Source organism: Diadema antillarum, unplaced genomic scaffold, assembly GCF_040938485.1.
Source record: "Diadema antillarum isolate AM-2024a unplaced genomic scaffold, OU_Dant_1.0 seq00000764_RagTag, whole genome shotgun sequence".
Lineage (NCBI taxonomy): Eukaryota > Metazoa > Echinodermata > Echinoidea > Diadematoida > Diadematidae > Diadema > Diadema antillarum.
Window position 1 is genome coordinate 1,055,079 of NW_027271654.1, and position 16,354 is coordinate 1,071,432.

The 16,354-nt window shown below is 38.0% G+C and overlaps 1 protein-coding gene across 1 annotated transcript; it reads left to right on the forward strand.

Moving 5' to 3' along the window:
• The first annotated feature begins 2,873 nt into the window (after positions 1-2,873).
• LOC139738677 (PDZ and LIM domain protein 3-like) lies at positions 2,874-16,070 on the forward strand. The gene is made up of 6 exons (XM_071649300.1): positions 2,874-3,193; positions 6,667-6,818; positions 8,979-9,054; positions 10,402-10,562; positions 11,317-11,603; positions 15,071-16,070. Exons 1-6 carry the CDS (start codon positions 3,095-3,097, stop codon positions 15,235-15,237), a joined length of 942 nt encoding a protein of 313 aa, XP_071505401.1. The 5' UTR covers positions 2,874-3,094; the 3' UTR covers positions 15,238-16,070.
• Positions 16,071-16,354: the final 284 nt, after the last annotated feature.

Below are 16,354 nucleotides of genomic sequence, written 5' to 3' on the forward strand. Positions count from 1 at the left end.
ACCCTTGATGTCAAGCTTTCAACCTTTTGATGGGTCTTCTGTTTTTGCTTGACCGTTATTTTGTCCAAGTTTTGTTGCAATTTATTGCTTTTTGTTATGTTGAATTTCAAAAGCCCAGAAGACCCATTAAAAGGTCGTAAGCTTGGTATTTAAAGCATTCAAAGTGAACTAATGTTACGTCCACCAGCTCCTCCTTCCCATTACAATTTGATTATACAGTGCCCATCATGTGCATGCCGAAGGCAACTTTATGCTCTCTCTCTCTCTCTCTCTCTCTCTCTCCCTCTGTCTATCTATCTCCCTCTGAAGAGTTTAAATGCAAAAAAAAAAAAGGATATATTTATTGTAATATATTGAAGCTGCTGAAAATATCTTCAAACTTATTTCTTGGTATGCAATGAGTGCAGTCTAATTGAAAAGATTTGATATTTCACCATTTTATGATGACCATACCTAATCAACTTTGAAAACTGCAGGTTCATCTGTATTTATTGCAACTCTGAGTTTCATGCAACCTCCATGAGGTGCAATCATCAGACAATTATCACTTCCCAGAAATAATACCATTGAACAATGCATTGGATTGAATTGACGGCTTTAAAATGTGTGATACCATAACAAGCTTGTTATGGTGTCACGCACTTTAAAATGCATCAACTCAATCCAATGTATTGTGCATTGTTCAATGGTATTATTTGTGGGAGTTTATAATTGCCTGATATTCAATACGTAATAATGAATATTATTCAGTGCGATCTGGTCACTATGGTCCTAGCGCGTATAACTCGTTATGGTATCACACGTTTTAAAGCCGTCAATTCAATCCAATGCATTGTTCAATGGTATTATTTCTGGGAAGTAATAATTCAGAGTTGCAATGAATACAGATGAACCTGCAGTCAACCGCGCGAACTTGTTCCAATACTTCTGTCTAAAGCTCTTCCTTTGAGGATATCGAGCACTCTTCATAGAAGGATAGAATCACCAAGTGTATGTACAGCTGTATCTCTCTCTCTCTCTCTCTCTCTCTCTTATATATATATATATATATGTGATATATACAAATGAAATTATTCTGTTGCATTGACATTTCATTACTTCTGGGCATAAAAACGAAAACAATAAAATGCAAAGAAATGTAAAACTTTCTGGCAAGAGATATTGCCTTGTTTTGACAAGAGTTTGTTATATGATTGTATCAATACTCTTTACAAGAGTCCATTGCAACAATGATATTTTTGTAACTGCTATAGTATAAATGTTGCTTACGTATTTTTCACTTTATTTAGGTGAAGCATAGGAGCCGTAAAACATTTTGTAAGGTGTGGACATGGGTTAATGCTTTGGAATGTGTCAACTGTAATGTTGTAAAACTCATAAGTATTTTCTATATCTAAAATTAAGATAGGAGGTTTTGAATATAATATGCTACTAAAGATATTGCTGGTCTTGTTACCTCAGAGACGTGTTGTATGTGCATAATTATATGTACTCATTTACCTTTCCAGCTTTTTGTATACTATTCTCCATGAAGTTTGATGTTTTCATAATTTTGTGCTGCTCATACAGATTAATCAAAATGGACACATTCCTAAAGGCCTGATGAGAACTCAAACAGGGTTTTTTGTTGTTGTAATCATTGAATGTTTTGATACTCATCAACATGGGCGTATATTCAAATTGCATCAAATTCTTCCAGTTTGAAAACGATAAAATCAGTTGCTATTATTTTCAAGTCTCACATTATGGCCAAATTATACAAATAGTGCTCTTTTTAAGTCCTGTATAAAGTCCTCTTCTCTTTTTTTTTTTCCTGCCTCGCTGTTGGTCACTTTGTGATCTTGTCCACATCAATTTCTCCTTTTCTATGTATTGTTCGGCCCGCATATTGCAGTCACATCACACACAAGCCCCATAAGTATGAAGCGGTGTAGTAATCCTATGAGGCACCAAAATGGTAGTTCCATGTATCATAGCTCAAGGCATTGACTCGAGTCATTGAGTGTAAGCACACTGTGCATCACTCCACAGCACACTATTCACCAACATAATATCCCGCGCCACGGGTTTGCTCCGATGTCCGCACTCTCGAGTCGTCTGCTGCATACCTTGCATTCATGGCATTCATTTATGGTCAAAATGGGTTGGCGGGCTGCTTGGCTTTCGGGAAGGCCCTAGATAGCTGCGTTAGGCCGGACTGCTATACACCGGCTAACATCGCGATGGCGGACTTGCACAGGGATCGATTGTGAATACAAGTCATACTGTCTAAGATCATGAGGTTACTAACCTTGGTCCTAGACTACCATGAAATTAATCAAATTGTCTGTCCTACTGTGATGAAAAGCTCAATGAAACAGACTAGATACTGACTCATCCAGCTGCCGCTATTACAAACGAACCAGTCTTCCTTTCAATCAATTTTATGAGAATTATATTTCACTTTCAAAGAAGACTGGATATGTTTCTTAGAAGTCCTCAGTTAAATTGTATTTTTGACAAGTCAATATCATTCTGTAATACTAGCTCTCATCGGGTAAATCGGGTACAATCTTTATTACGTCCTCATAAGATTTTAACGTAGTTTCTATGTATTCGTAAACGCGCTTGAGAACGTCGGTAATAAAACATCCCTTTTCAATCGTGTTCCAATAGTTTCGATCATCCATGTATCAAAATATACAGCAGTTCCTCCCAAATCCGATGAAATTATTAACTGTGATAGCTAAGAACTACATGAGTTGCTAAGCAACGTCAGTACCCCATCCTTCCTTCCCTCCCTGGCACGTGTGTGACACGGGGGTTATACTAACTGTCTTGTGCGATGGAAGATAACGCCGAGCCCGTGCAAATCGGGCGCTGCCCCACCCCCTACCATTTTGACCAGATAGATCTCTATCGATACCCAGAGCTCCCACACGACCCCTACTGTCTTTCTGGTGTCTTCTCCTGTGTCCGACTTCGTGCTATTGGTGGTATAACGCTCTACGGCCGACTCGCAGGCCCGTGGTAGGCGTCCTGTGTGGTGAGGGGGAGCTCCTAGTAATCATCAAATTTTGTATTTTTCTTTAATTTTTAAAATACATATTAAAGAATGACCCAAATGATGGATGTCACTATCCCAGGGCCAGGCCCGTGGGGATTCAGGCTCGCCGGTGGAAAGGATTTTAATACACCTATTCATATATCAAAGGTAAGTCAAACCTGAATGTATCTCTTCTTTTTTTTTTCATCTAACATCCAAGGGTGGTTAGTGGGTATAGCTTGCTATCTGTGGTATTCGGGGATGACGACCAATGTATAGATGCCTGGACACTTCGCCGTTTCGTAGAAGTTCGTGCATCAAAATTGCGGAAAAGAAAATAATAGCAAGAAGCATTTTGAGGCATGCAATGACGTTCCACCATGCGTGTGTGACGTTGAGACTTTTGAACTGTTTTGTAGATCGCGAATAGGTTTTTCGCTACAGTTTTTAACATGCTTCTAGAAACCCGTTCCACAGCTAGTAGTGCCTCCCCCGTGTAGATAGAATGACGATGGCCGACTGGTTTGAAGCACGAATGTATCGCGCAGTTGATAGCTATAGGCTCTGTAGGGTATTGACCTACATCTACCAGAGAAAAGTCAGTTGCATAAAGTCTTCTTGGCCAACAAACAACTCTTAAATTCAAAGCAGTAATGTCTTCAACGCATAGATCTATCTTCTGAAGATGAAAACGTCGTATGTACTCTCTACCTGAAATGGATTCGTAAACATGCTCGTGATGACAATTTTATTGTCGACACGTAAAATGCGAACAAGTTAGCCCAACATTAGATTTGATAGATATCGTCAAGTGATTACATTCTGCAGAAATGTTTCCCTTGATTTCTTAATGTTTTGTAAGTTTATCCAAATATCCTTCGAAAGCAATTCCCATCCTTACGTCATGAGTAGTTACCGTCAAAAGTATGGGAAATTTCCCTGAGAACGGCGGCTTTACTCGCTGTGAATATGAGAGGGCAATTTGCGTAGTGTTTCCCTTTAATCGGATGTGACGATGCGCTAACGAGATAGATAAGCAAACGCAACTTGTTTACCAGGACCACACTTCTTGTCAACTGCTTCGAGTGGCCGATAAGTGACCGTAAAGCAACGTAGAGCAAACACAAAGTTTTGCATTCGTGTTTATGGATTGCTTTATAATCCCCACGTCAAACAATGGGATTTACGACACATTGCGTACCACAAAGCCCCGTCAGTATAATAGTGCTAAAATACATCAGAATAGGCTTACATATTTGGGTCGTCTTCTTGTTATTTTGTTATTGTTGTTGTTGTTGTTGTTGTTAAGACTGTGCCGTGTAGACCAACTCAATCCGCTTCTTCCAATGCCTTTTCTCTTTTGTTGCCTGGTTTTATTTTTTTAAATGTTTATTATGCTGATTTTTTTTAACTATACACCCGAGTCGCTGTGAAAACGCGACGTTTTTACTGCGACTGGGCTGTGCATAGTTAATTGCAGTCATGTCCGTTATATTTAAGTAGAATTTTGACATGATTATGCTTATCATATTCACTTTGTTTTATCAAAACTTGATCTTTTCATTTATACTTTTTCTTCTACTTTTCTTTCAATATTCTCTTCTCTGTAGGCTCTTCTTTCGTTTCCCCCTCGTTTTCCTGCTCCACGTAGTCTTCTTGTCTTCGTTCTCTCTTTTCTTTTGGCTTCCTCTCCTCTCTTTTTGCCTTTCTTCTTTGCTCTTTTTGTTTCTCATCTGTTTTCCTCCTCTTTCTCCTTCTCTTTTCCCACGTGTCTTGTCGTACCTCTATTCCTTTTGCCAATTATTCTTACTCCTTCTTTTCTTTCTTTCTTTCTTTCTTTCTTTTTTTTTTCTTACTTTCTGGTCTACTTCTGCTGCTGCTTGCATTGTTCAGTGTGTAGTTTGACCACTGAGCCCTGCAGAAGCCCACAATAGGCCTGCATGTTCCATCTCTCATGCATTCATGCATAAGTGCTGAACTATGCCCTCTGAAACTGAGGATACGAAACTACATTAGAGCCTAAATGAAATAAGGACAGATTAGAATGCTGCTGTCATTTTAAAATATTACAGTATATCCTCATTGAAACTTAACGTTTGGAAATAGCAGGAAACGATATACCGTAGGTCCTTTTCCGCAATGACTTCCAAATAGCATTCAACAATTTCCGTCGGCAGAAATGGTAGCATGCGGATGTTTTGTATAAAACGGCAGGGACTCCCCCGTTCTGTTGCGCCAACATGGACCACTGCGTTGCTTTCACAAGCCTGCCTTCACCCAGCTACGACGAGTTGTAAACTATGCTCCCATATATGGTTTTGCCATCAAGTTCTCGACCAATGGCTGAGGTTAATACACCAATGTTATACTGCGTCCTTAAAATGCTGTAGTATAGGCAAGGGTCATGTTGTACGTCAACAAGACGCATACTAGCATGCGTTACTCCACGTCTGCACTCCTTATACACATACTCTTGTAAGCCGTGTCAGATTTGCTGCCACATACACACACAAAAGTAATAAGTTATAAGTAATAATGATACTACTTCTATTCCTCCTCCTCCTCCTACTACTACTACTGCTACTACTACTCATGATAATAATAATAATAATAATAATAATTATAATGATAATAATAATAATGATAATAATAATAACAATAATAATAATAATGATAATGATAATATAACGAATGAAGGATTGCCATGTACAAATACAATGTTCCTTCACCCTTTCGCGTTCTCTTACATCAGATGAAATAAAGAAGTCAACATAAATTAACTCGGCTATCACGTCCCTGTTTCTTTAAAGGAAGAGAAAAACATTAATGTAGCCCTAAAATCCTAAAACTTTGTTGTTGGTTTCTTTTTCTCATTCTAGATTTATGTGATGAAATCTGTGTCATTTTCTTAGTCTAACTTAACTCCATTTATCAAGGCCAATTCTAACGTGGGGATGTGGAATTGCGCTTTAATCACGTAGATTGATGAGTAGGGCAAAGTGTGAAAAGAACTATGTCTGAAAGATATCATCTCTCTTCCTCATCACGTGAAATGTAACCCGGAGTAGGAATACCCTGGGATTTGGAGATATGTTTGTCTACCGGTCTCTCGCTGGCCAGCACACTTGTCCATAGATACACCGTGAATATATAGGGACATGGGTTTACATTCCACAGTACTCGAGGAATGTGGCATGGCTTGCAGCGAAGAGATGAAGACGATTGAAGAGATTCAACTAACTCAATCAAAAATTTTCCCTTCATGTGATTCGACTGCATCTGATGATGGAATGTTTGTTTTAAATCGTATATGACGACAATGTATACATAAGAGCCATTTTTACGCTTTTTAGTATGTTTATTTGTCTTGTATTGGTATCTTCTTTCTTCTCCTTTTGTTGTTGTTGTTGTTGTTGTTGTTGTTGTTGTTGTAGATCTCCGATCCTCTGAAATGGGATGATAAAGATTTTAAGTGACCACTATGATATATCTTGCTCGAAGAGAACGCGACTGTTATACTGCTAAAGTCAAGAAAGACATAAAAAGATGATCTGAATGATATTTGCCGTTGTAATATAGATACGAATTCTATTGCGTATACTTTGTGACCGTGTCTCTGAATTTTGTTCTCATCTATGCAGACGACGCCTAACGGTAAAGCTGCCCATGCCGGGCTCCAGCTCCGTGACGTCGTCGCCGCCATCAACGGCGCGATCACGTCGAGCCTGACGCACTTTGAGGCCCAAGACTTGATCAAAGCGATCAGTGGCGACCTCCACCTCAAAATCAGACGGTAACGATACGGCGAGAGAGAGAGAGAGAGAGAGTAATCGATTGCAGCTATCGATCACCATGATAAATTCCTATTATACACTATAGCGTTTGTGTAGTATAGTTTTTGTGTGTGTCAATGTTTTCGTATCTAACGCCGATAGTCTTACTCCTTGTCAGTTCTGTTGGGATGGATAGGGCTAGTTCTTAGAGGAAAATGGAAAAGGGAACGTAATGTGCTTTGAATGATGACATTTTAATCATCAAGCTTAAGAATCCGAGATAGTAACTTTTAGTGTCGAGAGTATTTTCTCTTTACCGTTATCCCTATCCCTTTAACGATGATAATGATACAAAAAAATATAGGTTTTCCCATTCATTTTCAAACTTTTTTCATTCAATTTCACAAATTTTTATTTCAATTTCGTCGCAGGATGTTGGGAATAGGCCAATCTTGCTTTCAAATTCGTCTTTCGTCGTTCATTTTCAAAGAAAGTCCATTCAATTTAGTCATTTGGCATACATTTTCGTCATTTACAGTTCAAATTCGTCAGTCTCACTCGCAGCACTCAAAACAGCAGGATCGATTTCGTCTTTTGTCGATTATTTTCGTTACGTTTTCATTCATATTCGTCTCATATCTCTATCCGGTGTGATTTTCCAGGCATTCATGTATTTCTTTTTTTTTTCTATAACCGTTCACATTTTACATTCAGGAGCTAACATACATTGTGTAAGTGCCCCCACACACACACACACAGAACCACAGATACAGACACACACACAAGCAATCCGAGTACACACTGATACAAACAGACGTACTGTCTCGCAAACGAAAACACTGACAAACGATTTCTAGGCAAAGATGATTTAAAGACAAAATTTAAGTGTAGAATTGTCGCCTGTTTAATGTCAAAGAATGGATAACATAATTATGTTTGCTGCTTTCCAGGGTACAAAATTTAAAGTTTGCTTCATGCATTATGATGCGAAAACCTGAACATTACGAGTTAAAGTTAAAAATGTGACACTGACATACTAATGTGTAACGATACAATTTATGAGAGAAAGTAAAAATATGTCGGCTTAAAGTTGGTTCACCATCAAAATAAAGAATCGACAACATCTGACTAATTTGAATGAAAAATTCATGAAATTGTGTGAACAAAGACGAATTTGATCTTCACATTCTGCGATCCGTCATCGGGAGGGACGAATTTGAATGACAATCGACGATTCTGAATGCTATGTCTTCGAAAATGTTCGACGAAAAACGAATTACAATGACAATTGACGAAATTGAAGTTAGGATTTGCGTTCCACGTGCTTCTCGGGACGAAATTGAATAATAAATCTTTGAAATTGAATGACAAAAGTGCGAAAATGGATGGGAAAACCTATATATATTAGTATCAGTATTGTTACAATGGTAATGATAACTATTTTACAACAGTCTTGATAATGATGAGAAAAGTAAGTGATTATGTAAAAAGCTTTAAGAGAAAAGGATAAGGCCTCCTTAAGTGTGATCCTCTCCCCCTCAAAGAAAATATATAGGCCTATAAATAAATATAAATATATATATATATATATATATATATATATAAAATATATATATATATATATATGAGATTAAAACCTAAAATGGCATTAAAACGCTATATCCTGGCGAGGAAATTAAGCGCATGTTTTAGAAGCAAGACACCAAACATGTACATATATAAAAAAAAAATATATATATATATATATATATATTTCCTTGGGGTGTAATATAATATGCGACGTTAAACATCCTATACCAATATTCAAATAAAAAAAAAAAGATAAAGGGCAACGTTTTAGGCACATGAATACTCCAGGTGCCATTGTGGAATGTAAACAAAATCACATATTTCTTCTCTTTGTACAATTTTTTGGCCGCCGTTGTAAAAACTTCGTGTATGGATCGGAATGCCTATTCTGTAATATATAAATGGCAGTAATCATCTTTCCAGACATTATTCAGTCATCATCTCAATTCACTTCTCTTCCTTTGAATTCAACACGGAAAATCATTCTTTTTCATTGTTTTCAATCAAAAATAAACAATTTCACGAATTGAAATACACAGTGTTGTTATACTAATCTGTAATCGCCCTTTTCCCCCTTGTTCTGTCTGACTATAAATTCTTATTTCTTTCAGAGGTGGTTGGGTAGATTCGCCGACCAAGGCGAGTGCAGCATCATATGACTTCCCGTCTGCTCCTCCATCAGCTCCGGTGGGTAAATTACTTCCAAATCTTATCGAGAGTTTTGATGCATGAAACTCATCCCATCATGATAATGGGAATAAAGTAAAAAGTACGTGCATGTTATATATAACTTAGAAACTTCACAGTTTATCTATTTCATATGTGGAGAATTGTTCTACACAGTTTAAGACCTGCATCAGTCCGTCGGTTTGTCGTTCGTGAGATATAGTCGAGAGGGTAAAATTTTCCACTTCAGTAGGCCTATATATCAAAAAAAGAGATCGTTCTGTGATTCTACTTTGTTTTCCAATTTGAGTATATAGCCTACGCTAATAAGAAACTGAGATATTTTCGATGACAAGATAGGCCCCTACTGCTTTCTGACAGTTATCTTGCCCTTTCATTGTCAGTCTTTCATCCATTCGTTTAGTAGAAAATGAATACTGGAATCAAGCCAGTTTGTTTGAGCATTACAATACAGGACAATGTACAGTGTGTTCGTTTTTATTTCCCCGACAGTAGAGCTCGTCCTCGTGCACGTATACATTTTCCCTGCCAGCATTATGTGCCAGATACCTATAGATGCCTATGACGTCGCTGTATAAAGGGCTATCGATATCGGCAGTAAAGACGATAGCTCTACACCCGTAAATGCCACGTGGTTGCCTTTCAAGAGGCGACTGGTTCACAGAGTGACACGTTTCCTCTATAACTCAGAGGAGACGTGGATCAAGCCTGCAGGGCCTACAGGGCTACACACACCACCCCAATGTTTACACGTTGCATGCCACCATCTCTACTCAGATATAATTATCAGCAACAGTCCGGCTCACTTGTTAATGGATCTAGCTCATTGATTTAACCCTTTGCTCACGGAAACCGGTTGTAGGCCTCTACTATGACTCTAATCTATAATATGGGATTACCATATCTCTAAAGGTGGACGGAACTCTACGAATGTTTCAAGAATTGATTTAGTTCAAGTTTATAATCTTCAACTCTCATCTTAGCCACGACATGCACTTCCCTCGATTAACATTGAACAGGTTGAGGTTTGAGTGTAGCCGATACCACTGTTTTATATGATGATTTACTCATGTCAGTATATAATTTGATTTTTTTTTTACTCATTCATAACATGTGACAAAGCAAACACAAAGTATCATTCGCCAATGGGCACCACCTGTACCTAATTTAGAAAAAGGTATTCTCGTTCTCTTTTGAACGCACCATGAATTTGATCCTTGAAGGAATACTATAGTACTCTAAAAATGTCACATGTTGTATACTTGTCCTTATTCATTATCATGTTGATTCGTACCTGAGTTTTCTAAGACCCTAACTGTGCGTTGGCTACAACAATTTGATTAACAGATACGTCGCATGGAACCGGAAGCCGTAGTACCACCATCACCATCAGCTCAGATCGTCCATAAGCAGTTCAACTCGCCTGTTGGCCTCTACTCGGCCGACAACATCGCCGACGCCTTCAAGGGCCAGGTTGAAGGAATGGGAATTAAGGCTGGGGGCATGAAGTAAGGATTCATCTAGACAGCAATGGGTGAATCGTGTGAGGGAGGGGCAAAACTGGATGTATGAATGGTTGTTATAACTGATTGCACCTCTGTGTCTCCCAACCCTAAACACAAGGGCATAACGGGCGAGATTAGGTCCTATACTAACACCAACGTCATCCAGCGTTCCGGTCACGTTGGTTTGGTGGAATCCACATCTATATACTGAAGATGAAAAACCAAACAACACAATGAAAAAACAACACACACACAAACAAAACAACATGCACAAACACCTTTTGAATACTCGGTTATAGCTAAACGTATTCTTTGTGTAGTTTGATAGAGGTTGTCCTATTCACATTAGTTATGATTATTCATAATGATATTACCAGCTGCACCTTCAATTTACAACTCTCGAACATTTCAATGTACTTGATGCAACATACTTTTTCAGTTCATGTTGGAAAAGGAGAAATATCGCAAAAAAATATATATATATTATGCAAGCTACTTAGAGAGTTATGAGACTTATATCATTACTTCATCTGAATGGTATATCATGTGTCTGACGGATGTAACTTTCTAGTAAACAATTATGTGAAACGTACTTAGCCTTTCATATTGATTTCCCCCTTTTTGTCTTATTTTTCTAAAGCTTCCACATTCTGTCTGTAACAGTTTACTTATGAGTCAACTTACTATAAACATTGAATAGATTTTCACTTTTATTAACGGTTGTCTTCATTGTCTTGTGACTGCGTTTGACTCCCAGGTACTCTCCGGGAGGTTCCATGCCCTCTACACCGTTTGGCTCTGGATCCGTCCTCCACGCGAAACCTAAGCAGGCGCCCATGGCTCAGTGCTACACCCCTCCGGCCCGCGCGCATCCAGCTTCCTACGGCCCACCACACCCCGTCAATAGGCCCCCTTCTCAGCCTTTCAACCGCCCCCCTCCACAGCCGGTCAACCGCCCCGTCTCCAGCGGCTCATACCATCCCTCAAACCAGTCGAGATCGTTCAAGATGTTGGAGGATATGACCCAGGAGGAGGAGGCAAGAGGTATTGCGACAATTATTATTATTTAACCAGTTGAGGACGGGCTGATTTTGCTACAACTCGCATTTCCCATATAGATACCTGCCCGAGTATACTCAGGACTTGTCCTCCACGGGTTAAAGTGTTTGTTTGTTTTTTATCGAAAAGAAATGATGAAATCACAACAATAAAATGAATGATGATTAACCAAAATGGACGAAAAAAGTCAAATTGATAATGATGATAATAATGATACTGATACAATAATGATAGTGATGATGATAATGATAACAAAAATAATAATGATAATGAAATTTGTTAATGATAATGAAAACAAAAAACAAAATCCGTTCTGAAGTAGACCTATCCTATAGGCCAGGGTTTATTGCTGCTTTGTCTAAAACTAAAATCAGATGGTCTACTTCCCGATTCGTCTAACATCAATACGGCTAAACTCATTTGGTCTTAATATATCAACTTCGTCTAATGCACGTTTGGTCTAATCCTCACTTGACCTATACAAAATGTCCATTTTGGCTAATTATCTTTTCGTCTAATGACTAGATGGTCTAATTGCAATTTTGTGTCCTTAGATGTTTTTATTTTGAATATTTTGTCTAGAAGACTGGATATTAGATAAAACGGGCATAGCGATGGACCAACTGGTGATGAGCGGTTACTCTCTAAAAAAAAATCAAGTGAAAATATTCACTCTTGAAGGAGTGAATACAAAAAGAGTGAATTTTGAGTGAAAATGTTCATTTTCACTTGTTTAAGAGTGACCTCAGGGATCACTCCAAAATCTTCGAGTGATCCCTGAGGTCACTCTAAAATCAGTGAAAATAAACATTTTCACTAAAAATTCACTCCAATTTCACTCTAAATTCACTTTTTAATTAATTTTGTGTATTCACTCCTTCACGAGTGAATATTTTCACTCGATTTTTTTTTGAGAGTAAGTGGCAATTGTGCTAAATGGTCATTAGACGAACTGATTGTTGACGAAACGGGATTGAGACTAAATAGCTATTAGATAAAGTGGGAGTAGACCAAGTGATAGATCATCATAGGCTAGTCGTTGTTCTCCAATACACTAAATACAGAACAGGACTATCACGTGGGAGTTACACAGGACACACAATAGACGAACAAAATAACAAGGTATAGCGTGATCTTAAAGTTAGCGATACGCAGTTCACGGAGGTTTTCACCGACAAATTTGCTATCAGCCAATCAGACGCAAGGATTTCAGTAGCTTTTAACAGTTGTCAGTGTAAATCACTGACAAAAACTTTCATGAAACGGTCCCACAGATCAGTGATTTCCATCCACTGAAAAATCGCCCAATTTCCCATTATAGAAGCCTTTGTTACGTCATAAACCTTCAGATACGCGGCGCGCCTCGCCCCAGCAGAAACCAGAGCACGCACTTCAGTGCGTGCATGTGAACTCCCAAGTTCATTGACCCTGCCTGGCAAAATATCGAAAATCCTTCATAAAATCCATAAAAATTCCCGGATCACTACCAAAATTTAATCATCTGTTCCTTTATTCTCAACCTTTCCTGCAAGTTTTATCCAAATCCATGCAAAACTTTTTGAGTTATTCTGCACACGGATAAACAAACGAACTACCCAACAAACTAACAAACAAACCAACGGTAACGAAAACATAAACTCCTCGCTTGGCGTAGGTAATAACAAGACTGTCGGCTGAGAGTTACATAATAATGTACAACATAATATCACATAGCTACCGTCATGTTTTGATTTTCCATATTCATGATTTAGCATAAATTGATTTTGGCGCATGGGGGTTATATGCACAATGACACAAAAAGTAATAACTAACTTCACATCAAATTGAACCTCTTTTCTAATACGATTCAGTTGATGGTGAAATAATTCACAATGGGATCTTTCCATTCTAATCCAATAGCTTTGCAAAAATTTATAGTCGAATTTCACTTGGGTGGGCCGGGGAATCTAACACACTAAACTATATGTCTGTGTGCTGTTATGTCTTCGACATTAAGTAACGGAGGCTCTGCTCTTTGACGTGTTTTTAATTCCATAATGAAGCATACATTCAAATTTGATGAATATACCAGCGTAGCAGGATAGAAACGATAGAAATGCCTGCTAATAGCCGTAAATAAGGTTGTTATTTTTTTCCCTCAAGCCCGTAAGATGATAAGATATTAACTAAACACACAATAACACAAAACATTATACAAATCATATTAATTAGGAGAATACATACTAAAATATAGGGAAATAATAGATGCGAGTGAAAATACAATATCAGATGGAGGGAGAGTACTTTTTTGAAGTTATAGTGACTATAATCATTTACACAAAAAAAATGTAAATGACGTTTTCCAAACGGATAGCATTGAGTGCCAAAAAGACCAACATTCTGAAATAGTTGAAAAATCACATTAGGACCCAAAACTCTTTTAACAAGCCATTATGAAGAGGATCAATTTTTGATCAAAAGTATGATTTCAACTGTTTCAGGATATCGGCCTGTGTGACATTCCGTGGTATATGTTATTTGGAAAATGTCGTCACTTTTTATGAATACATTTCCAAAAAGTACACCATTTTTGTGAAAATGTGTCACGAAGCAAGTGTGATCGCGCACTGTTTCGCACCGTTATTTTTGTGATGCCACAAAGCCATTATTGTGACGCCACAAAGCCATTATTGTGGCGTCACAGAGCAATTCTGACATCTCGCACTGCTTTGTACGGTCACTCTCCACATCGCACCCATCGGCTTCTCGCCTCATTTTTGCCTTTCTTCTTTTTTTTTTTGAATCTCAAATACAACACAAATATACTCTGCCCACCTTCGAGTTTCTTGTCAAAACTGTGAGCTTCAGTGCCTCTAGAAATATCATTCACTTCGGGGTTGCGTCCCCCAGTGAACAGTACTATTTTGGAATCACCTTTCAGTGGCGGATCCAGAGGGGGTGCACCGGGCGCGCCTCCCCTCTTCATTTTTTGTTAAAACAAAAGAAATAAAAAGAAAAAATGGAGGGGGGCGAGTGCACCCCCTTTACTTTTGTAAAGGCGCCTCCCCTTTACGGAATTCCTGGATCCTCCCTTGCCTATGCACATAGTTTTAACTAAACTCACTAAAGACAAAGTATATTTGGATGTAAATTACAGCATATCTATATTATAGAAGTCTACATGGATAGAATCTCAAATAGTGCATTACGATATTATACTGTCATTGTTGTCAACAATACATTGTAGTCGACTTGGCGTAATGGAGACTGGGAACATGTTGAAGATCGAAGTGTTTCTTTCAATATTCAGTCAATCCGTCAGTCAATCAATTTATTATAACATATCAGATTATCATTTGAATTGATATCCAAGGGTGATCTTAGTTAGTCTTTGTCTGGCTGTTTTCTCATCGTATAGATGAAGATACCTAACAACACCTAAATGTTTGTTTGTTTTTTCATTGTTTATTTAGCCTATTCAAATATGCAACAGTCCCATCCGTCGCCGGCTTCTCAGTACAAGTCTCCCATCGACCAGTTCGAGGCGTACGACAGCAAGCCACGCGGCACCCAGTCTCGATCGTTCAGAATGCTACAGCGATTTACGGCTGATGAGGAGGCCATGATGGACGAAATGTAGAATCGACACCGCACACCTCGATCCCGATAGCCTGGTTTTGTTTTTGTTTTTTCATTTGTTTTCTTCCTTTTCTGTTGGTCATTTCTGTCAAAACATGGATCATTATTTATATTATGATAGGTCAATCCTGAATCATGTTACCACAGACCTACTCACGTTTTCGTAGGGTTATCATGTCCAATGTAAAGAATCTGCATCAACAGTCGTTTTCTAAACAAAATCCCTATATGGCATTTGAAGTATTTCAGAGAGACACACAAGTATAGCACTGATCGAGTGAATTAACATATTTTGTGACTGATACTGATCTATATCAACAATAAGCGACAGGAAGCAAAGTTGTGATGAAAGTCTTATCTTCTTTGAAGTAATTTGCATGATTATTGTGGGAGGACGTTTGCAATGTCCTCGATGATGACCTTCAAATATACAAGTTTGAGACACTCAGTATTTTATTTTGATGGCACTTCCATCTCAAAAACATGCATGTGTGCTGTTGTGATCATTTTTATCTGTCAGATTTGATAAATATCATGATGTTGTATTTAAATTTATTCTTACCTCCTTTCATATGTTACATCCTTTCATTTCGTGTTGTTTCCGTGTTGTATTCATACCGCGTAGAGTAAAGCTTAATTGATGTGTCCTCTCCTCTCTTGTTATGATTGATCAATATCTAATCATCACATTATTTATGTTATTTTGAAGTATACGTTGTTATATAGATTACAATTACGTTGCACATCTTGACAGTCTCATAACGTCCAGTATCGTGGCACCTTTGATATAAAAGTTCATAATATTTGGCAAAAAGTATTGGGATGATGATCACACACACACACACACACACACATCAGCTGCTTATCAATATACAGATGAGATTTAAGTTAAACTAAAACGACTTGCCAGAGCAGTTTCCCAATTCTGATTTCCTTTTTCTAAAGATGGTGAAAACGATTTTGTCAAAGTTTAGGTCTTGACCGAATTGTTACAACGCTCCTAGCAGTTTCATTATGCAGCAAACTTCCTTTTGTATTTCGCTAAAGTAATGAGTGAAAGATGTTTTTTTATGATTCTTTTGTGTGCTTTTTTTTTCTCAAAATTAAAGGCACCATTC